General features: G+C 39.8%; 1 protein-coding gene across 6 annotated transcripts in view; it reads left to right on the top strand.

Moving 5' to 3' along the window:
* trdn (triadin) overlaps positions 1-22877 on the top strand; it is a 265042-nt gene extending 242165 nt beyond the window's left edge. For 5 of the 6 annotated variants that reach the window (XM_060916449.1, XM_060916445.1, XM_060916447.1 and 2 more), the window contains 5 exons: positions 1410-1439; positions 2123-2215; positions 2308-2340; positions 20904-20948; positions 22591-22877. In XM_060916449.1, the coding sequence (XP_060772432.1) occupies positions 1410-1439; positions 2123-2215; positions 2308-2340; positions 20904-20948; positions 22591-22760 (371 nt within the window). In that variant the 3' untranslated portion in view covers positions 22761-22877. The remainder of the gene's footprint in view (positions 1-1409; positions 1440-2122; positions 2216-2307; positions 2341-20903; positions 20949-22590) is intronic. The other variant, XM_060916444.1, reaches the window with a different exon arrangement.
* Positions 22878-24529: the final 1652 nt, after the last annotated feature.

The following is a 24529-nucleotide window of genomic DNA, read 5'->3' as shown; positions in this document are numbered from 1 at the left end:
ACTGCTCCCTGGGCTGTTCTGGATAAAAGCATCTGTTAAATGCCTGTAATGTAATATGCTTCGGATCATTGTCCTGCAGGAAGATTCAATGACGACCCATTTTTAGTTTCCTGGCAGAGGCAGACAGATTTTAATTTAAAATGTCCTGGTATTTCATGGATTCTATGATGCCATGTACCTTAACAAGGTTTCCAGGGCCTTTGGAGTAAAAACAGCCCCAAAACATCACAGAACTTCCCCCAAATTTTACAGTTGGGATCGGGTTCTTTTCATTATAGCCATCCTTCTTTTTACACCAAACCCCACCTTGAGTGTTTATTGCCAAAAAGTTCAATTTCTGTGACATCAGACCAGAGAACATGGTTCCAGTCAAAGTTGTAGTAGCATTTTGCAGTAACATTGGTTAACTGACAGAAAAGACTTTTTTTTTTCTGACTTACCTTCCAAATAATCTTTTGGCATGGAGGTGGAGTCTGATGGTGGTTTTGGAGACTTGGAAACCCCACAATTTTACTTTTTATTGTAATTCACCAACAGTGATCCTTGGGGATTTTTTTTTTTTGCCTCTCTTACCCTCTTCACTGTACATGGGGGCAAAATAAACTTGGCTTCTCTTCCAGGCAAGTTTGTACCAGCTCCAGTTGGCGTCCCCTTTTTTTATTATTGCCCTAACAATAGAAATGGACATTTTCAGGCAAATGCTGTAGCTATTTTTTAATCACCATTCCCTGGCTTATGAAGGTCAACACACTTCTCCCTCATTTGGTTTGTTTGTTCTCTTATCTTTCCTATGTTGATGGATGACTAAGGGAATTTGGCCTCTGTGTCACCTCATATTTGTCTCCCAGTTAATCAGGAAGTCATGGATTACAGCTTGAAAGTTCCTACACACGCCAATCAACTCAAAAATACTGTACATTTTAAATGGGAAACTTGCTTCAGTTACATTGTGTTGACTATCATTTCCAGGGGTGCCAATAATAGTGGCATGCGTGTTTTTGTTGAAAATATTTCTTTTTTAATGAGAGATTTGTTTTTTTCTGAATAGTTTTATTTCAGTTAAAGGTTGGATTTTTCTCATTTTTTCAGTGTGAGATGACACAACTTCAAAGGTGGATTTTTTTTCTAACCCTTTTTACTCATACGTACAGGAGGGCAATAATTGTGGAAAGCACTATATCTCAATCCAAACTGCATAGTGACCTTAAAATAATGTTTTCATTTGGATGTACTGCTAGATAAAACCAAACGCAAGCCAACAAAAGCAAAACAAACTGCGCTTCCAAGAAAGTATTAATGTTTTAATTGTATTTTATTTTAAATTTATTTGTAAAATATAATGCAGAAAGGTTAGAACTATTAAATTATGACACCAAAACACTACATGTATCTTTTTTTTTTCTCTTAAGCAAATATGGCCAGAGCCATGGCTGTAAAAGGTAAGCTGCAGATATACCAGAGAGTATTTGAGCTTTATGGGATTTTTATTGTTACATACAATACATTTAATATGTATGGAATAAAACAAAACTCAGTGTGGTGTTTTAGGAAAATAATCAATGACACCACATCCTATACCAACACATCCTGAAGTGATTTATTCCTCTTATACCACAGCAGTTTGCTAAATTAGTAACATTTTTATTTTCTAAACAATGATACATACATACCATACATACATACATACATACATACATGCATGCATGCATGTGGTACTTTTTATTCATTTATAGTTACATTCGGTGTTATGGAGCATCCATTAATCTACAGCTAATCATATTTCTGCATTCAACCCATGTGTGGTAGAAATTCTGTATATTGAATATTATTCATTAAATGCCAAAGCAGTACCAGCTAGTTTTATAACAAACTTACTGGACTAAAAGCCTGACAGACTTTCTGTACCCTCATAACAGCTGAGATTAAATGAGTGCTTGATTGCATGTTCCATCAATCACTCTGTAATTTCAGACAACTCTGAATTCCTGACAAGTCAGGCATAGAAAAAAACAGCAGGAATTGATTGATGGATTGACTGGTAATTAGATGTCAAAGATGATCACAATCATGTCACTGAATTGATGAAAAAGAGTAAAGGCACTATATTCTCTTTTGTTTGCAGGTAAAAGAGAGAGAAGAGCTGCCAGACCAGGTCCTGAGGAGAAAAAACCTGTTATCAGATCAGCTCCAGAAGAAAAAGGAACTGATTTCGAAGGTATGCTCAAGACATAATTCTCAATCTGTTAATAAACAGGTTTTTAAATAAACATTCAACTTCTTTCTCTAATTCATCTAATTTGTTGCTAGAAAAAACAGTTGGTCCACCTGCACCACCTGCAAGTGAGTACAGATTTGTCTTTTTTATTTAAGGATGTCATTAGTTCTGTTCAAGTTTAATATGCCAAGCTGTGGTTTTATGCCTAATTGCCAAAGACAGAGGTGTATTAATATGCAGTGATTAAACCATACTTGCACATTTTAGCATTGCTTTACTGCCCTAAGAATTAAATAGCATCTTACATAGGGGGGACTGGGAATGGATGTAACACTTTTTGTCTTAGCACCTATAGCTTGCAGAATTTTTGTGATAGTGCTCAAATTTTGACACAAAGTACCCTCATTTGTCTACTGCAAAAAGCAATGTTTTTAACTTTTCCAACTATATCACAGAATTCATTATCTGACGTTAAATGCAAGGAGTGCCATTGTTACCCTTTTAGCGGAGTAGGGCTACGTTTACATTACGTCGAATCAGCGGATCATCAGATTAACGTTCTTAAAACGATTCGCGTTTACACTAAAACCGTTAGCCGTGCACACAGCAATGCCAATACGCGGATACGCTAATCACATGACTTTAGACGGCGCGTAACATGATCCCAGTGCATTTAGGGCATGCGCAAGGCTCACCACTTGCAAGTAGAAGGATGGCAAGCCGCGCAAGGCTCACCACTTGCAAGTAGAAGGATGGCAAGCCTAATACACGGATACGCTGGGCTCCGCAGGCATCCTGCGCTCCAAATCACTCCGCCCTGAACAGCGAGTGCCCTCTGGAGGGTGCGCACTCTGGCCCTGCGCAGCTCACACAGCGCGCGAGTGAAGTGAACAAGCCACGATTCGGGACTGAGCCGCTGTGTGTGTGATCCCAGCGCATATCACTTACTACTTGCAAGTGGAAGGATGGCAAGCCTAAAGACAATCATAACTACACAATGGGCAGTATTTGCATCAGTATTTGCAGTATTTTCATACTTTTATACTCTTTAATGAAAGGTGATACAAGGCGGAAGTCCGCGCCGTTTTTCAGCAGTCGCGTCACATGACCAACGCCAGCGAATCAGGAAGGTGGATGTCACAGTGACGTTGTCCAATGAGACGCCAGGTAGAGCTCAGCACAGCGTATCCGCGTATTCTGAATGTTTACATAGCACCGGATCAGACACGATCTGGATTGAATACGTGGACGCTGGCAGATTCCCGTTTCCTGGCGTTTCCAAGGGGTTTAATGTAAACGGACAGTGCATCCGTGAAGAAAACGAGACAGATACGGTCTAATGTAAACGTAGCCTAGGTTGTATGTTGTAACACAACCTGGGACAAATCGTAATAGAATTAAATATTGAAGAATTAAAAATTGAGACCACACCACAAAATATGCATCTATATTGACCGTAGGTGTGAGTGTGAATAGTTGTTTGTCTCTATGTGGCAGCCCTGCTATGACTTGGCGACTTGTCCAGGGTGTACCCTGCCTCTCACCCATAGTCAGCTGGGATAGGCTCCAGCTTGCCTGCCACCCTGTACAGGATAAGCGGCTACAGATAATGGATGGATGGATGGATGGATGGATGGATGGATGGATGGATGGATAAGTTTACTGTGCATGTGCCAACACTTGAGCATCTTCCTGTGGTTCACTGAGAATAAAAGGGACTCGTCACTGATGTCTAAATGAAGAACAGTGTCAATCATGTGCATTACATTAGAAGAGCTTTCTTAAAGAACACCTGATAATAGCAACTGACACACGAATGAAACACATCACATTTGAACGGAATGCTTCAGCAGGGGGTCAGATACAGCTCATCATGATCAACGTAAAGTTCCAGGAAGACTTTTGGTAATTAACAAACCAACAAAAATGCACACTGTGTTTTTCTGTTAAATGATGAACTTGAGTGTTTATATCTGGGTGTGTTATCCATCTAATCAGAGTAATCAGAGTCAGTGGTGACAAATGTATGTAGTTCTACCAGGGGTGCAGTTTTCATGGGCACAGAACTTGCAATTTACACATCTACGTAAGCCACTTTTCTTTGAGTTTGGATTTTCCAAAGGGCTCCATGCACACAATGCAAAGGTCTTTTTCTGTGTTAGTTGTAATCACGGGGATGGTTGTAACACTTTCTTATGAGGTGTTACAACCATCCCCACCACTGTCAGTCACTGTTTAGCTAGCTGTACCAGCATGGTGGTTTGAAATTAGCATAGATTAAATGCCTCACATTTTACAAAAGAACCTATTCTTTAGTCTAATACAAGTTACTTAACCCTTTGGGGTTGAGAACTTCACCAGCAAAGCTCGACAGGTATAGAAGGTCATGTATTTAGATAAATATCTTCAAGTTTTTTATCATACAGACATGATAAACATATTGACAAACTTTATACTTTACACTTTCCTATGTGCCCACTGACAAATAATATATTTATTAAATTACCGTATTTTTGGGACTATAAGGCACTCTTAAAATCCGTAAATTTTCTCAAAAATTGACAGTGCGCCTTATAATCCAGCACACCTTATGTATGATTACTTGTTGTGCTTACTGACCGATTTTATGTGGTACAATGCACTCAAAAATCTGTAGAAATGTGCAAGTATGACTTTGGTAAGCAACGAAGCTGCTCCGCTCAATGGATATTCGGAGCATTATGGTACGCTGTGCCACTACCTGAGCGGGCAGCCCGGGCCCGGAGTACGTGCTAGCAACAATAAACCAATCAGAGAACAGTATTTAGTACGCTTACTCCCGCCACTTTTTATACGTAATACGTACTGTGCTTCAACATTATATTACAGTACATTTGTGTGTACATAAAAGGACCCCCCAAAATGGCACCTGTTAAGAGGCATGCTTACGAAGCGGGTTTCAAACTCCAAGCTATCAGCTACGCAGCAGAACATGGGAATAGAGCAGCCACGAAAGAATTCAACATCAATGAATCAATGGTACGGAAGTGGAGGAAGCAAGAAGATGAATTGCACCAAGTAAAGAAGACCAAACAGAGCTTCCGCAGGAACAAAGCGAGATGGCCACAGTTAGAGGACAAAATTGAACAGTGGGTTATTGAACAGAGAACAGCAGGAAGAAGTGTCTCTACAGTCTCCATTCGATTCAAGGCAACAGTGATAGCACATGACATGAAGATCGACGACTTTCGTGGAGGTCCTTCTTGGTGCTTCCGTTTTATGAAACAGCGTCATCTCTCCATCTGCATGAGAACTACCATCTCGCAGCAACTGCCAAAGGATTACAAAGAAATGCTGGCCATCTTCCGCACTTGCTGCAAGAATAAAATCACTGAAAAGGAGATCCAGCCAGACCACATCACCAACATGGACAAGGTCCCCCTCACTTTTGACATCCCCATGAACCGTACTGTCGAGAAAATGGGGACCAGTACAGTATCTATACGCACCACAGGGAACGAGAAGGCATCCTTCACTGTAGTTCTTGGTTGCCAGGCTAATGGCCAGAAACTACCACCCATGGTCATTTTCAAGAGGAAGACTTTACCAAAAGAAAAATTTCCAGCCGGAGTCATCGTCAAGGCCAAAGGGCTGGATGGATGAGGAGAAAATGAAAGAGTGGCTGAGAGAAGTTTACGTCAAGAGACTGGATGGCTTTTTCCACACATCACCATCCCTGTTGATTTATGACTCCATGCGCGCCCATCTCACCGACACTGTCAAAAAACAAGTGAAGCAAACTAATTCGGAGCTTGCCGTCATTCCGGGAAGATTAACCAAAGAACTCCAACCGCTAGATATTGGTGTCAACAGGGCGTTCAAAGCAAAACTGCGAGCCGCGTGGGAGCATTGGATGATAGAAGGCGAACACACCTTTACCAAGACAGGGAGGCAACGCCGGGCTAGTTACGCCACTATCTGCCAATGGATTGCTGATGCGTGGGCTGAGGTGTCGGTCGCAACTGTCGTCCGAGCTTTCACGAAAGCTGGAATCATCACTGGACAGCCAAGTACCGGTAACAGCAACGAGACTGACTCGGATAATGACGAGAGGGATCCGGGCATGCTTGATGCCCAAATCGCACAGCTGTTTAACTCAGACACTGAAGATGAATAATTCGATGGATTTGTGGAATAGGAATGAATCAATAAGTGAGTGTATTTTTCTGTACTGGTATTTGTGAGAGTACTTGAAATTTATTATTTCAACTGAGTGGAATAAAGTTTGATTTACCGGACTGTGTTGTTTTGCTTAATGCGCCTTATAATCCGGTGCGCCTTATGTGTGAATATAGACACGTTAATTCACAGTGTGCCTTATAATCCGGTGCGCCTTATCGCCCGAAAAATACGGTACCTAAATTAGATGAAACATAAAACGTGTTACCTTACTCAGTCACACTGGAGTTGGAGCACTGAGTGTCCACTTACGCATTCATAAATGGTAATGGCATGATAATCACTTTCACTCTTTCGGCTTCGATTGGCTTCTTTTTCGCACTGGGAATGCCCACCGTAAACAGGATAAAATCTGTCAGACATAGTTTAGGCTATTTGGAGGTAAAACTTGTTTATTTCTTCTATTTCTGATTAGCAGATCAGTTGATATGCGTGTGTTGTAGTGCATGCACAGTAAAAATGACAGCAATTTTTCCAGAGTTAAAAGTATTTTCCTCAAAAATAGTTGTTTGCTCTATTTTGAGTTTAGAGAGTAAAATTTGGAGTTGGAGTGGCAGCAAAATTACAGAGTAATTGTGTAATAGAGTCGGTTGTGGCTCTAAACTGAGTAAAATAGTACAAAAGTTAATTTCAAGACACACTGAATAGAGTCAAATACCAAAATAAAGTCAAATACCAGATAAATGAAGATGTTTAAAAAAAAAAAAAACAGTTTTAGAACTGTGTTGGAATTTGTGAAAAAACATTGCCTTACCCATTGTGACTTGACCTGATAGGATTAAGAGCTGGCAGTGGGAGGGGTTGTCACTCTTCTCATTGAATGGAATGGAATTTTTTACTCTTCTCATTGAATACCCTTCCCACTGCGAACCCTTTATCCCAAAACAATAGGATATACAGTACATTTTTTTGATGGCCAGTTAATTGTCCAAATCAGTGCAGCAAATTTAAGTTTCTGTGCACAATGAGTAAGGTCATGTTTTTTCACACATTCCAATACAGTTCTAAAACTGCTTTCTACAACATCTTCATTTATGTTATTTTTTTAAAAGTACAATCATAACATACATATTACATGGATATTATTGTAGCCGAACTTGTGTTGAATACAAAAAAGTCATATGACTTTGAAAATACTGCATAGACTTGTTGAAATTGACAACAAAATCAGAGCATGCCAAAATCATTAGAGTGCCAAAAAATACCCTCAGACCCCAGAGGGTTAATTCAAACTCCTACAGTATCAGTACTCGTCAAAATATAAACTTTGTCCAAAAATTACTTTCTTACCTGAAAATTAGTGTTTGGGCTGTAAAATCTGGACGCTTCTTCACACAGCCATGCAAATTCACATGCAAGGTCAGGGAGGGAGTGGTTTTATGTAAAATTGATCAAATGACTATTGGCCCTTTTCCACTACCCTTTTTCAGCTCACTTCAGCTCGCTTGAGCTCACTTCAGCCCGACACGGCTCGCGTTTCGACTACCTCAGAACAGCACGACTCAGCTCGCTTCAGCCCCGCTCAGCACCCAAAACTCACACGGTTTTGGAGTGGGGCTGAAGCGAGCCAAACCAAGCCGAGCGGGGCTAGGGGCTTGAGGAGACACTCCCCTGTGCACTGATTGGTGAGGAGGAGTGTCCTCACATGCCCCGCGAGCACGCTGAGATCTGTAAACACCGTAAACCCAGAAGAAGAAGAATTACGAGAATTTCTGAAGCCTTATGCGCCTCGCCTCATCTATACGCTCTTGCCAGTATCTGTTGGCGTTGTCGGTGACGACAAGCCACAGCACCAAGACCAGCAACACTAATGACTCCATGTCCTCCATGTTTATTGTTTACTATCCAGGTCGTGAGACTACCGCTTAAAAGGTCACTGATGTCACTGTTTGCGCCGCCTAACGACATCACGTGACGTCCACCCACTTTCGCTAACTCCACCCAATGTGTCCACCCACTTCCAGCCAGCACAGTTCAGCGCGGTTGTAGTCGAAATGCAACTCCAACAGCCCCGCTCAGCTCGACTCAGCACCGCACGGCTCAGCCCAACTCAGCCGCGTTGGTAGTGGAAAAGCAGCATTCGTTATCCCTTATTGGTGAAAGTGATGCTGTTATAGTTATCCCTTTGTTACAACCATCCCCTGTCTCCCCTACGTGCCCTTTATAGACATGGAAAAACTACCAAATGCTACAAGGCATGACTACAAGGTACCATCTTCATCCACTGCGTGACTCGATTAACATTGTGTGTTCTAAAAACAAGGCATGACTAATTCACTGAAAAGAAATTAACCTGATGGGTTTGTGGTCACAGAGGAAAAAATTACACAAGAGATGTAAAATAATGTTTTGAAAATAAGCAATAAATGTGTACTACAAGCACAGCATGGTTGATATTACAGGATGCTCTACTTTGCTAGTCTATCACAGTCAATAACTACCCAGACCTTAAAGATGGGGCAGCCTAGAAAAACACATCATTGCTCTGTGGATGAATTCTGGAAAATGGACAAATGACACCATATGGCCAAAAGTTTGTGAACACCTGACCATTATAACCATTGTTGTTCTTCCCCAAACTGTTTCCACAATATTAGAAGGACACAGTTGTATAGAATGTCTTTGCATGCTGTGGTCTTAAGATTTCTGAACCTGTTCCAGCATGACAGTGAACTTATACACAAAGCAAGCCCCATGAATACATGGTTTCCCAAGCTTGGAGTGGAAGAACACAAGTGTCCTACACAGAATCCTGACCTCAACACCATTGAACACCTATGGGATCAATTAAAACACCACCTGACCACCTTGCCGGATTTTACTGCCTGATTTCACGAATGCTCTCATGGCTGAATGATCACAAATCCCCACAGCTACACTCCAAAATCTAGTGAAAAGCCTTCCCAGAAGAGCGGAGGTTATTACAACCTGAAATGGGATGTTCAACAAGCACATGAGTGTTCCAGTGTCCATAGGTGTCCATAAACCTTTAGCCATAGAGTGCATTTTGACACCTCAACCTTAAGAAACCATAAATCCAGTATTAATCCAGTGTAACATGGACATGTTTTACTTACAATCTTGCCTAGGCTAAGATCAAATTGGGTAAGGAGGCAGAGAATTTTGAGCCACAGAAATCCACAGCTTGGGGGAAATCTTAAATGCCCTGGAACCCATGTTGGACAGTTTAAATTTGGGAACAAACAACATACCAGAAGATGAAGGTCTGAGACTGTGAATGGGAGAGAAGGGTTGAAGTCATTCCATGAGATATTGAGGAGTGTGGCCATGGAGTGCTTTAAATGTAAATAGAAGAATTTTATCCTGAATGTGATATAGAACAGAGAGCCAGTGGAGGTTCTGGAGGATAGGAGTAATGTGTCCCAAGCATTTAGCATGGGTGAGGAGTCTGACTGCTGAGTTTTGAATATACTGAAGCTGAGCAATGAACTGAGAGACCAACAAACAGAGCAACAATCCAATACTCTAAACGAGACCGTCGATGACAGCGTAGCACACTCTGGCCCCGTCTAGTCCAGAGGGAATGATCGATTGCTTCTGTGGAGGATGGCCCTGAATGGACACTCAAAAGTCACACTTGGAAGATAGCTCTGGACACTTACAGTAATACATTTATGTCTGAGGACTACAGTTTTTGAGTCTGGTTCCTCTCGAGGTTTCTTCCTAATGTCATCTGAGGGAGTTTTTCCTTGTCACCATTGCCACAGGCTTGCTCATTGGGGATAAGTTAGGGATAAAATTAACTCATGTTTAAAGCCTTTAATTTTCTGTAAAGCTGCTTTGTGACAATGTTTATTGTTAAAGGCAGTATGCAAATAGTCAAGTCAAGTTTATTTGTATAGCGCTTTTAACAATAAACATTGTCGCAAAGCAGCTTTACAGAATTTGAATGACTTAAAACATGAGCTAATTTATCCCTAATCTATCAACAATGAGCAAGCCTGTGGCGACGGTGGCAAGGAAAAACTCTCTCAGACGACATGAGGAACAAACTCGAGAGGAACCAGACTCAAAAGGGAACCCATCCTCATTTGGGCAACAACAGACAGCCTGACTATAATATTAACAGTTTTAACATGAGGACAGTTTCGTTGATGTTATAACTCTTCATTGATGGAAACTTGAGTGCAAAACTGTTCATGATAACTGCAGTCCTAAAGTTAGCAAGACAACTGTAGTCCTCAGCCATAAAAGCATTACTGTAAGAGTCCAGAGCATCCTCCAGGCATAACCCTCAACTGTCCTCATGGGGCCGTCCTTCACAGGAGCAGTGCGATAAAACTCTGACCAGACACAGGGCACCAGGATGGATCAAGCAGGTCCGAGGAGCAGAAGAGGCCAGCATCTCAATCCCAGGACCAACATGTAACTCAGAGGGACAGATTGGGGGGGGGGGGAGAGAGAGAGAAAGAAAACACATGTTGTTAGGTATGCCCTAAAAATGACAAGTATTAAATCTGTGTGGTAGGCTTGCAGAGACGAGAGTCTTTACATCAGGCATAACACACAACAATGGCATGTTAATATGGTAAAAAATATATCATGACCTACTCTGGCTGGATGCTTGATTGGGTGATGGGAGCACACTCCTCAGCAATGATGAGATGCAGATGGGACCCTTAGGGCTGGCCAAGACAATTCAGTTACATTTCACCGGGTCTGGGACATGCGACAGAAAGTCTGACGGCCGATTCCCTGCAGGCTACGATAGCCAGTCGAGGTCTCCACCCTCTCCACCAAAAGATTTCCTGTTGACTCCATGTAACTCAGAGGGACAGATTTGGGGTGGGGGAGGGGAGGGGAGGGAAAGAAAACACAGGTTGGTAGGTATGCCCAATGTCACCTGAATAAGTAGGAGCAGTATATATATTGCACCGAGTACAAGCAGGGACTCCGGCAACTAACTACGACAGCATAACTAAAAGGAGAGAGCCAGAAGGTAACACAGGCATGAGGGAGCCCCGGGACATAAAGCAGCCAGCCACTACACCGTCAACAAACTCGAGTGAGCAAGCGAGTGGGGACTGACAGCATCCATACATCCCAGTTTACCAAAACACTCTATGTCTGAGGACCCTCTAGATCTACACCTTTACCTCATAAACACCATTAACAAAAGGCTTGACTAAACAGATATGTTTTCAGCCTAGACTTAAATGCTGAGACTGTGTCTGATTCCCGAACATTACTTGGAAGGCTGTTCCATAACTGTGGGGCTTTGTAAGAAAAGGCTCTGCCCCCTGATGTAGCCTTCACTATACAAGGTACCAGCAGATAGCCTGCACCTTTTGATCTAAGTAGGCGTGGCGGGTCATAGAGGAGCAGAAGTTAACTCAGGTACTGTGGTGCGAGACCATTTAGTGCTTTAAAGGTCAATAGTAGTATTTTATAATTAATACGAAATTTGATTGGGAGCCAATGCAGTGTGGATAAGACAGGCGTGATGTGGTCATATTTTCTAGCTCTAGTAAGGACTCTTGCTGCTGCATTTTGAACTAACTGGAGCTTATTTATGCACTTATTGGAACATCCAGACAGTAAGGCATTACAGTAATCCAACCTGGAGGTAACGAAAGCATGGACTAGTTTTCTGCGTCACGCAATGACATTAAATTTCTTATCTTTGCAATATTTCTGAGATGAAAGAAAGCTATCTGGGTGATGTTATCAGTGTGAGTTTCGAATGAAAGACTGGGGTCAATAATCACTCCGAGGTCTTTTACTGCTGCACGTGAAGAAACAGAAAGGCCATCCAGAGTCACTGTGTAATCAGAAAACTTACTTCTAGCTGTATGTGGTCCTAGTACAAGTACTTCAGTCTTGTCAGAGTTAAGCAGAAGGAAATTAATAAGCATCCAGTGTCTAATGTCCTTAACACATTCCTCAATTCTATTAAGCTGGTGTCTCTCATCAGGTTTAGCAGAGACATACAACTGTGTGTCATCAGCATAACAGTGGAAACTAATACAATGTTTACGAATAATATCACCCAGAGGTAACATATATAGAGAAAAAAGCAGTGGACCCAAGACAGAACCTTGTGGAACAGCAAACTTTACCTCAGTACATCTAGAAATATCACCATTTATATCAACATACTGATAACGATCAGTTAGATAAGACCTGAGCCAGGAGAGGGCCATTCCCTTAACTCCCACAACATTTTCTAGTCTATCCAGAAGAATGGAATGATCAATGGTATCAAATGCTGCACTAAGGTCAAGCAACACAAGTAGCGAGACACAGCCCTGATCAGACGCCAACAGTAGGTCGTTTACTACTTTAACCAGTGCTGTCTCTGTGCTATGATGAGGTCTAAATCCTGACTGATACATTTCATGGATGTTATTCCTATGTAAATATGAGCATAACTGCTGTGCCACAGCTTTTTCAAAGATCTTGGAGATAAAGGGGAGGTTTGATATTGGCCGATAATTGGACAGCTGACAGGGATCAAGGTCAGGTTTTTTAATCAGGGGTTTGATAACTGCTCGTTTAAAGGATTTGGGTACATAGCCAATCGTAAGAGAATAATTTATTATTTTTAGAAGCAGTTCAGTTACTCCAGTCATTATCTGTTTGAATAGATGTGTAGGTAAGGGATCTAGTACGCAAGTTGAGGCTTTTGATGTAGAGATTAATGAAAGTAATTCAGTTTCTTTAAGGGGAGTAAAACATTCTAAATGATGATCTGATACAGTTATATAGTTAACTACAAGGTCACTTTCATTGTCTGACCTTAAATTAGTAGTTTGAATTTTTTGTCGGATAGTCTCAATTTTGTCATTAAAAAAATTCATGAAGTCGTTGCTACTACATACTGCAGGTGTGCATGTGTCGATAGTGGACTTATTCCTGGTTAATTTTGCTATAGTATTAAATAGGAATCTAGGATTATTTTTGTTATCTTTATTAGGGAGGAGAAATATGTTGATCTGCACTAAGAGCTTTTCTATACTTCAGGAAGCTCTCCTTCCAAGCTAATTTGAACACTACCAATTTTGTTTGACGCCATTTACCCGTACGTTCCAATTTTCGAGTGGTCTGTTTTAATGTGCAAGTGTCATCATTATACCAGGGTGCTAATTTTTTGTCTCTGACCATTTTCCTTTTTAGAGGAGCTACATTATCTAAAGTATGGTGGAATGTTGACTCTAAGCATTCAGTTGCCTGATCAAGTTCTGCAGGGGCTGACAGTGACCCAATCAACGTTGACAATTCTGGGAGATCATTTATAAAGCTCTGTGTAGTAGTTGACATGAAAGTACGTTTAATACAGTAGCGTGGTGAGGTGCATATATTATTACTCAGACATAGTTTGAATGAGATGAGATAATGATCTGAGATAACTTCAGACTGTGGAAGTATGACTATATTGTCTACGTTTAATCTGAATGTTAGTATTAGATCAAGGGTGTGACCACCATTATGGGTCTGTCCGATGACATTCTGCTTAATCCCGACTGAATCTAAGATGGACACAAACGCTGTTTTTAAAGAGTCTTCTGGGTTATCGAAGTGAATATTAAAATCTCCGACAACTAAAGCTTTGTCTAAGGAAATAACCAGATCTGAGATAAAATCTGCAAATTCAGAAAGAAACTCAGAATATGGCCCCAGGGGCCTGTAAATAATAAGCAATGGAATTAACTGGGTAGACTTATTTTTTGAGGCTACATACATTATATGAGTATGAAGAATGTCAAATGTATTAAATTTATAACCAGGTTTTTGTGTTACACCTAGATAATCGTTATAAATAACCGCAACGCCTCCTCCTCTGCCAGTTAGACGAGGCTGGTGTATATAACTGTATCCAGGAGGACTCGCTTCATTTAATGCTATATATTCATTTGGCTTAATCCATGTTTCAGTTAAACAAAGTACATTAAACTCTTGATCAGTAATGAGTTCATTAACCATTAGCGATTTAGATGTAAGAGATCTAATATTTAATAGCCCCACATTTAGATCAAAGGTGCTGGCAGCAGCTGTACAGTCAGTATGATCTAATTTTATATTGATTAGGTTACTGGAACAAACTCTCTGAAAATTTCTACCTTTTTGTTGAGCTCGGGGAACAGACACAGTCTCGATGTAGTGGGCCCTGAGTGACGACTCTGTGCAGCTAGCAGACAGTCAGTTTAGCCTGTTCGTCTGCTCCCTGGCCTTGGCTCTGGATTGTCAGAAATTAACTAGGCCTGTTCTGAGACTATGACCTATGCTGCAGGAAATGAGAGCAGCACCTTCCTGAGTGGGATGGATAACATCCCGCCCTAACAGGCCAGCAGTGCCCTCAAAATTAGCCCAAATATCTATAAAGCCCACACTGTTTTCAGAGCACCACCTGGACAGCCAGCAGTTCAGCGACCATAACCTGCTGTAAGCTACATCGCCACGCCGCATTGGGATGGGGCCAGAGCATACTACAGCATCGGACATCGCCTTCGCTAATTTAAACACCTCTACAAAGTTACTCTTAGTAACCTCAGACTGACGAAGGCGTATATCATTAGCTCCTGCATGGATAACTATCTTTGAGAACCTGTGCTCGCCTAGGACCCTAAGATTCCCTGCTATGTCTGGCACCCTGGCTCCCGGTATACACCTGACTAAAGCTGCTGGTGCCCCTAAAGGCTGAGCTAATTTCACATGCCGTATGATAGAGTCCCCTATAACCAGAGCTCTTTCAGGTTTCTCAGTGGGTGCATCACTAAGGAGAGCAAACCTGTTTGGCACATGACGCGGAGAGGAGTGGTGCTCCCGTGGGCGAGCCTCAGCGGTAGCTTTGGCTCTACACTTATGCCGCCGAGCCGCCACCCATTCACCCCGCTGTAAGGGCTCTAATGCCGGAGTTGGGGGATTACTAACTCCACCTAGGGCATCCAGACTTTCCCCTACAGAAGCTACACTGTTCTCACGCTCACTAACCTGCTCTAAAGCCTGGACACGCGCTTCTAGCACTGTAATCTTCTCTGTCAGAGAGCTAACTAATCTGCACTTATCACAAATAAAGCTAATAAAGCTATCGCTAGCGACGGAGGAAGAATGACTAAACATCCTGCACTCAGCACACTGAACAGGCAGAAGGTGTGCCATGATGAAAAGATTCACGTACCTTAAACGAAGATCTGTTGATATTAAAGCAGATCTGATGTGGATGGCCTCCACTTGTGGTCTTTACACAGGAGGAGAAAAAAAGCTTCCGGTCTCGGCGTTCTTCCGAAAAAAGAAAGAGAAAAACCGGAAAAAAGAAAGCGAAAGTGAAAAGTACAAAAAGGAAAGCGACAGTACAATAAAAATGAAGAGGATACTGGAAATTTATTTGTAGAAAAAAGTAAAAAAAGGGTTGGTAATTAACGCCGGCACTCGCGGGAAAAAAGGACTCGGCGCAAACAACTCAGGAACTCAGGAAATAAACTTGACTTGACTTAAAGTAGGCCACCTTGTGCAATAAATGTTGCAAGCTATATACACTATATACCAGCTGTATACAAGCTATATGAGTCAAAATTTGCTAATGGGTAATAATATGTAACAAATCATGTCAAAATTCATATTCTTTTACTGAAAAATTAAACTACATCATATTAAACTTTTATTATTTTATTAAACATATTAACAATTGAAAAGATAGTAATCACACTGGATTTTCAAAAAAATCATCTGCGAAGTTATCAAATCTACGCTTATGCATGTTATTTTTTGACGGAAAAAAAATGAAGTATTTTTAGTTTTTTTCTCCTTATTTTACAAAACTCCATGCATATAAGAATGAAATAATCAGGTTTTTACAATACTTAATGGAAAATATCAAAGATCTTTCCAGAAAATGAGAATATAATTATTCAAGAAACAGGTGAAAAGATTCACGACCAAGAGCCAAGGTGATAACTTTTCTGTTATCACTTATGAACCGACATAACACAAGAATTCATTGTGAAGAAATCCTCATAACATAACAGTAGTAACTTACTATTAACATTAAGAATTGGAAACAGGACTCTGTGGAACAATACAATATTAAACACATGTGGGTTAGTATACTTATGCATGTTACTTTTGACGGACATAAATTACCAAAGATGAATTCATTGAAATGTACTCTAATTGCACTATAAGATCTGACTAGGGAAAGGGGAATATGAATATTTAAGTAACCGGAGAAATCTAAGACTAAAATTATATAGTAAAATTCATATTCAATTTTTGTTTACATCCATTATGAAGTATTTCAGCCAGTTCCCCGATCGCTACGGTTCATTTTTAGTGAGTGAAGAACAAATCTATACTTACGTGCGTTACGTATTATGCACATTAGCTTTCCTGACAGACTGCAAACACACGCTGCTCAGACGGCCATTTTCTCCATCTTCTCGGAAAGCGATGATGTCATCAAAACTTGTGGTAGTGTGGATTTCCTGGAGGTTTGTGTATCATGCGGTGCTATGCCGGTCGGAGATATACGATAGTCTTGTGTATGTTATTTTCTGACAGACAGCGATCCTTTGATTTTACCATCGATGTATTTTGAAAACAGGCAGATTCCAAGGCAAGAATTAATTATAAATCAATTGGTGCTTTTATATTAAAGTGATTGATTACATATATTGTTCTATATTAATGTTTTTAGTTGGAATATTCTTATTCACAAGTTGATGTTGACTTCTGACGGACACAGTAACGTGCATAAGGGTCTTTTTTTTTTTAAATGATTTTTTTCGTGTTTAGAAAATGTGCAGGCCCATTGTATGTGGTTTTTTAAACACTTCAGTAAACCTGTTTTATGGAGTGTAGTTGATTTAATTCCGACAATAAGTTGTATAGCAATCAAACCTTGTCGAAGTTGGTTAGTCAGAACTGTTACGGTCGGGTGTCTAAAATTCACCAACTTCAAAAAATTAATTCATGATTTTATTGGGAAAATATAGCTTGTGATATCTGAAGTTGTCAACATTATTTCTTAGAGCAATATTATTTTATTTAAACCAAAAAATATCCAGTTTATGTTTAAAATAGTGGATGGAGATGATTTTTTTATACGTGTCTCACCATTATTACCCATTAGCAAATTTTGACTCATATATATAGAAACTATATCCACCTTAGGAATACCTACCTATTTGCCAGAAAGAATCTAAAATGGCAAGGAACTGACCGAGAAGAAGCGATTTTTGTTGAACTGCTCATTAAGGCTTAATTAGTCCATAACTTCATTAATAATTGCAGTTAAGCAAATCTGGGTAGAAGTTATATGCACCATAGGTACCCCTACCTTCATGCCAGAAAGAATCAAAATCGGTGAAGAATTGAGGGAGAAGAAGTGATTTGTGTGGAAACTGCTCGTTAGGGCTTAATTACTCCATATCTTCATTATTAATTGCAATTATGCAAATTTGGGTAGAAGCTCTGCAGTGTGGCAAAAAAGTATTGTCAGTCACCAACTGTGCAAGTTCTCCCACTTAAAAAGATGAGAGAGGCCTGTAATTTTCATCATAGGTATACCTCAACTATGAGAGACAAAATGAGAAAAAAAAAATCCAGAAAATCGCATTGTCTGATTTTTAAAGAATTTATTTGCAAATTATGGTGGAAAATAACTATTTGGTCAGTAACAAAAGTTCATCTCAGTATTTTGTTATATACCCTTTGTTGGCAATGACAGAGGTCAAACATTTTCTGTAAGTCTTCATAAGGTTTTCACACACTGTTGCTGGTATTTTGGCCCATTCCTCCATGCAGATCTCCTCTAGAGCAGTGATGTTTTGGGGCTGTCGCTGGGCAACACGGACTTTTAACTCCCTCCAAAGATTTTCTATGGGGTTGAGATCTGGAGACTGGCTAGGCCACTCCAGGACCTTGAAATGCTTCTTACGAAGCCACTCCTTCATTGCCCGGGCGGTGTGTTTGGGATCATTGTCATTCTGAAAGGCCCAGCCACGTTTCATCTTCAATGCCCTTGCTGATGGAAGGAGGTTTTCACTCAAAACCTCACGATACATGGCCCCATTCATTCTTTCCTTTACACGGATAAGTCGTCCTGGTCCCTTTGCAGAAAAAGAGCCCCAAAGCATGATGTTTCCACCCCCATGCTTCACAGTAGGTATGGTGTTCTTTGGATGCAACTCAGCATTCTTTCTCCTCCAAACATGACAAGTTGAGTTTTTACCAAAAAGTTATATTTTGGTTTCATCTGACCATATGACATTCTCCCAATCCTCTTCTGGATCATCCAAATGCTCTCTAGCAAACTTCAGATGGGCCTGGACATGTACTGGCTTAAGCAGGGGGACACGTCTGGCACTGCAGGATTTGAGTCCCTGGCGGCATAGTGTGTTACTGATGGTAGCCTTTGTTACTTTGGTCCCAGCTCTCTGCAGGTCATTTACTAGGTCCCCCCATGTGGTTCTGGGATTTTTGCTTACTGTTCTTGTGATCATTTTGACCCCACGGGGTGAGCTCTTGCGTGGAGCCCCAGATCGAGGGAGATTATCAGTGGTCTTGTATGTCTTCCATTTTCTAATAATTGCTCCCACAGTTGATTTCTTCACACCAAGCTGCTTATCTATTGCAGAGTCAGTCTTCCCAGCCTGGGGCGGGTCTACAATTTTGTTTCTGGTGTCCTTTGACAGCTCTTTGGTCTTGGCCATAGTGGAGTTTGGAGTGTGACTGTTTGAGGTTGTGGACAGGTGTCTTTTATACTGATAACGAATTCAAACAGGTGCCATTAATACAGGTAATGAGTGGAGGACAGAGGAGCCTCTTAAAGAAGAAGTTACAGGTCTGTGAGAGCCAGAAATCTTGCTTGTTTGTAGGTGACCAAATACTTATTTTACAGAGGAATTTACCAATTAATTCATTAAAAATCCTACAATGTGATTTCCTGGATTTTTCCCCCCATTCTGTCTCTCATAGTTGAAGTGTACCTATAATGAAAATTGCAGGCCTCTCTCATCTTTTTAAGTGGGAGAAGTTGCACAATTGGTGGCTGACTAAATACTTTTTTGCCCCACTGTATGCACCCCAGGCAAACCCACCTTCCTGCCAAAAAGAATAAAAATCAGTAAAGAATTGAGAGAGAAGAAGCAATTTTTGTGAAATGTGGACAACACTGGACAGACGATGGACAACACTTGATGGCATAAGCTCATCGCCTGTCGGCCGGATGAGCTAATAATCTAAGCCTAATTCCAATAATCTAAGCCTAATCAATTTAGTTTATAATCATATCCCTGCTCTTCCACTGCAGTCAGAATTAAATCTTTTCACTTTCCAGAAAATCCAGGCTTTTAAATGCTAAAACCTAACATTTAGGTTACATGCATAAAAAATAGTTCAGAAAGTAACAAAACACTAACAAATGTCAAATTTCACGATGTTTTCCCAGGCTGCAACACAATTATCTTTCATGCTTACGTTCAAGGACTCTTTCATCTACCTCTTCAATCATAAACATATCAGTGTTCTTTCCCAAATGATGTTCTTCAAGCTGTTTGTTAGAACCATGCTCAACATGATCTCCAATCCTTATTTTTCATAGAAATAGTGTCTACAGTAAATATCACAGTGGATTTGATCCTTGTTCTGATGTATGTAAATAGATATCCATGGATTTAAATTTGTTGTTCCCTCAAGGCCAAATGAACTTGATCTCAAGAGAAGTTTCCACATATTTGAATGCATAATGGAGATGTGCTTGACCTTTGTTCATTATCTTCAAATAACATTTATATCTTTTCATACTCCTGAAGTTGTTCCAATTGTTTTGAATTTGCAAGTTGAAGACCATGTTGGGCACAATACACTGTATGGGCAACTGTATATGCTTTTTGAACATCCCATTCCAGATTTAATCTCCTCACCCCCACCCACTGTTGCTGTTATAATAACCCCCAATATTCTGGAAAGGCTTTCTACTAGATTTTGGAGCATGGCTGTGGAAATTTGTGTTCATTCAGCTACAAGAGCGTCACTGAGGTCAGACACTGATGTTGGGTGAGGAGGCCTAGGGTACAGGCAGCGTTCCAGTTCATCCCAAAGGTGTTCAGTGAGGTTAAGCTGAAGGCCACTAGAGTTATTCCACTCCAACCTTGCCAATCCATGTCTTCATGGAACCACGCCATGTCTTTGTGCACAGGGGCACTGTTGTGCTGGAACAGGTTTGGGCTCCTTAGTTCTTGTGGAGGGAAATTGTAACACCACAGTGTACAAATATATTCAATATAATTGCTTGTGGAAAAATTTGTGGTAATAGTTTGGGGAAGAACAATGTATGAACATGAGGATCGGGTGCCCACAATCTTTCGGCCACAGAGTGTATCAGATTCACATATAGCCTTAACTGAACCTGATTTACTGACTGACCTGGTGCTGATATCTACTCAGATTAGGTATGTATTGGATGCATAATTCTAATTTGTTTTCATAATTTCCTTTATGTGTTAATTAGAAGAATCCAAAGTTGAAGAAAATGTTACAGAAGGGAAGAAGCCAGGTAAGCAGAAAGTCCAATACCAACCTCTGTTACATTTCAATTTTAATGAAGTAATTTTTATATTTTTGGGAGGGGATTCACCTATTCTTCATTTGCCAATTCCCACCCTATAGCAAGTTCTCGTGAGAGTGAAGCCACATGTTTCCTCCAAGCCACATGAAGACATTTCTTTTAAATAGCTGTTTATGCATCAAATGATTGCTTTGTGTCACTCTTATTGACAATGGAGAGAATTAAAAGTTAAGGGATGATAACCTTCATCCCTTGTGCACGTTACAATTTCCTAGCCTCAGTTTAGTATTTTGTGGCCACATCATGTGTGCATAGTTAAGTCTCAGAGCACAATATATAAAACATATTGAAAATACTAAGCTATGTTGGATCAAGTGTTATTTTATACAGTCAGTTCCTGAATAATGAGGGTGTTAAATTACAGTAAACCAAATTTGTAATGATTAGAGGTGAAAATTTTCAATTGGTGCTATTCATATTTATTCTATCCACATCCACTGGATATGAGCAATCGCACGCTCTGATTGGCTACTCTATTACTATTGACTAATCGCATGTTGCTGAACCAACCGAGGACAAAATAAAAACTCTACTCAAACAAAACCCCAAAAATTATCAAGTATTTAAAAGAAACAAAAATAGCTCAAAGAATATAGTTTTTTTTTTCTCCCCCCAATATCTCCTGTTCCACACTCCAGCTCAGTTGGTGGCAGTAATGCACCTTTAAGTTGGTTTGCCAACCACCAAAAAAAAACTAAAGAAGAAGAAGACAACTGCCCCCCCCCCAAAAAAAAAAATCACAAAATATGGAATAAAAGTATTTGATGGTAAGAACACATCTTTTTTATTTTTAAAGAATTATCATTATAGCATTTTTCACAAATTGCTACTGTCATTTCGCCAGTTTGTTTACATTTTAAGTGGAAATGATTGTCAGACGTTTTGTATAAAGTTTTTATCTATCGAATTTGCAAAAAATAAAAATGCTCTGTTTCTCAAAATCCAGTGAATGTAGATAGAATAATACAGTTATTCTACTCAATCTTGTCATACATGGCTAATAGCCAACTTGGTGCTACACGCCTCGTCGGCTATCAGCTCATGTACAACTCGATTTTGTGGAATAATTAACTATTCAACAATATATGAGTAGTATATACTAGAAACCTACACTAGATGTTTATTTGCTGTTAGCATCTTTTAAATTCTTATATCAGCATATTATCATTATTTTTTTTTATTGGTATCGCTTTCATGTTATATCATTATGTATGACATTAATTTGACAGGAAAAAAATTATATTTAATTCCTCAGTGTGGATTTTCTGTTTGCTAATTTTTGGGATTCAAGGCAAGTGCTTGTATTTAAAGGTGATGAAAATGTTGTAAAAGCACCCATGTGTGAAAATTCTATATCTGGTAACCTCAGAGGTAATTTGCATAATCTGAATGGAGAGCCTGAAAATGGACTTAAGTACTGTATACAACCTGAAGAATAACCACAACCACAAACCAGTAAACATTAACTTGAAATGACAATAGACAAAAGCAATCAATCAAACTATTGCTACATCTCTCTCTCTCTCTCTCTCTCTCTCTCTCTCTCTCTCAATTTCTCCCTTTTTAACAGGCAAGATCCCATATTTCCAGTGTGTGCTAGTAGGTGGAAAAGCCAGCCAGTATCCTTTGCGTCCGTTAGCTCCTGCTACGACTCCTGCTATTAACCCAGCCATGATGAGGGCCATGATGGAGCAGAGAGCCAGCGTGATGGAGCAGAAATCCCGGCCAGCAGAGCAGTAAAATAAGGAAAAAAGAAAGAAAGGCAGAATTTTGTGAAATTCTAAGCTGCTGCTGCTGCTCTTACACTGCTGCTAGTTTCTTTATCAATCTGCTGTAATGCTTACCAAGACTAAACACCTGAGAGACTTTTTAATTGTTATTTTTGTCTTTATGGGTTTTAGAGCCAATAAGTTTTCCTTTATAAATGACTGCAACAATTGATCCATGGACACTGTTAAAGAAATTATTAATAACAAAGCAGGAGCAGTGTTTACCTGACACTACAGTACACAAAATTGTCATGTCATATCCATGATGCATATAATGTTTAACAGTGATTCAGTAACATTCAGGGCTGAGTTTCCAAAAAGCATCACAACAAAATGGTAGAGCGTGCATCACAATGAAGTCTCTCTACCAGTTAAAATGATCTTAAATTTACAACGCTTTTGGGAAATTAGCTCCAGATCTGTTTACAATTGTGGACATTTTGAAAAAAAAAACTCATTTTAATAGTCAACATAAGACTATATTACAGACTATATTGAAAATGTATGACTCAACTATATAAATTAAGCTCTATAAATATTTATTTACTTATTTAACTTTTACAAGCATTTACAGTACTGTGTTAGAGAGACATAGTAAATTTGTTATTGCTGTGTCTGAAAAATATCCGCATGTATACACTGGAGAATTTCTCTTACCACAGGCCATTTCCTTTATGTCACTGTAATATGATCAGGTACAGAGATCCCCGAACAACTATCACATCACGTTTCTGAAAATGAATATAGACAAGACAAAATCTTGAGTAAAATCAGATGAGATATGCACACATGGGTTTTAGCCCAGATATCCGTCTTTCAGTAATGACTGTAAATTAACCCCAGGAACTTTGTTTAAACTAATTAAAAAAAAAAGTTTGTCAGGACAAAAGTGAGGATTATAATTCTGATTTATTCTAATGAAACTGTAGAAGATATACAGTATGTGCCAATGTTAAATTTTCATATTGTATTTTGTTTTGTTTGTAATACTTCCTATGTATCCAGTATTCACAATGCATTAGAACACCATTTTTGTGTTGCATTGCATCCGGAGCACTCATTACCTTCTCAGTTTTTTTGCCTGTTCCCAACATAACCCAAAAAGTAGTGAATGGATTTGGATGAAATTTGGAGGAAATGTGGGCCATGGGTAAAGGAACAATTGATTTGATTAGATTTTGATGCAAATCTTAATATGTGGCTAGGTAGAGGTATCCACTCTACCACCTGCTCTTCTAGTTATGAATGTATCCATAGTAGGCAATGCAGCATGACTTCTCCTCTTGTCTGGAAAAAAATAAAATAAATGGGCTTTAAGTCACCTTTTAACACCAGTAGAGTAACGCGGGAATTTTAAAAACATAGAAAGTCTCTCTGTTCAAAGTATCCTAAAGAATTTACATCTGCATTTCAAAAATACCCATAATACTTTTGAAAGAAATGTTAAACACTTTTGAGTGCTAACCAATCAGTAGCTCCTTCATGGAATGGCAATGGGTATCTGATCATCAGGAGGTACCACAGAAGCACCCATTTAGATGTTTTAGTGGGACGGTTTCACTGCATACACCTCGACCTGTCTTCTGTGGCTGCAGCCCTCACTATTGTAAGATCAGCCCAATTGCTGCTGATCATTATTGATTGTCCATTTGTCACGTTTCATCATCTTTCTTGAGCCACAGCCAGAATGAGGTTTTATTCAGTTGTGTGCTGAATCTTTTTTTTTTTATAGTTCTGGTT

The sequence above is a fragment of the Neoarius graeffei genome, chromosome 3 (assembly GCF_027579695.1).
Source record: "Neoarius graeffei isolate fNeoGra1 chromosome 3, fNeoGra1.pri, whole genome shotgun sequence".
Lineage (NCBI taxonomy): Eukaryota > Metazoa > Chordata > Actinopteri > Siluriformes > Ariidae > Neoarius > Neoarius graeffei.
Note: the sequence above shows the minus strand (reverse complement) of the source record. Positions and strands in the feature narration are given on the sequence as shown.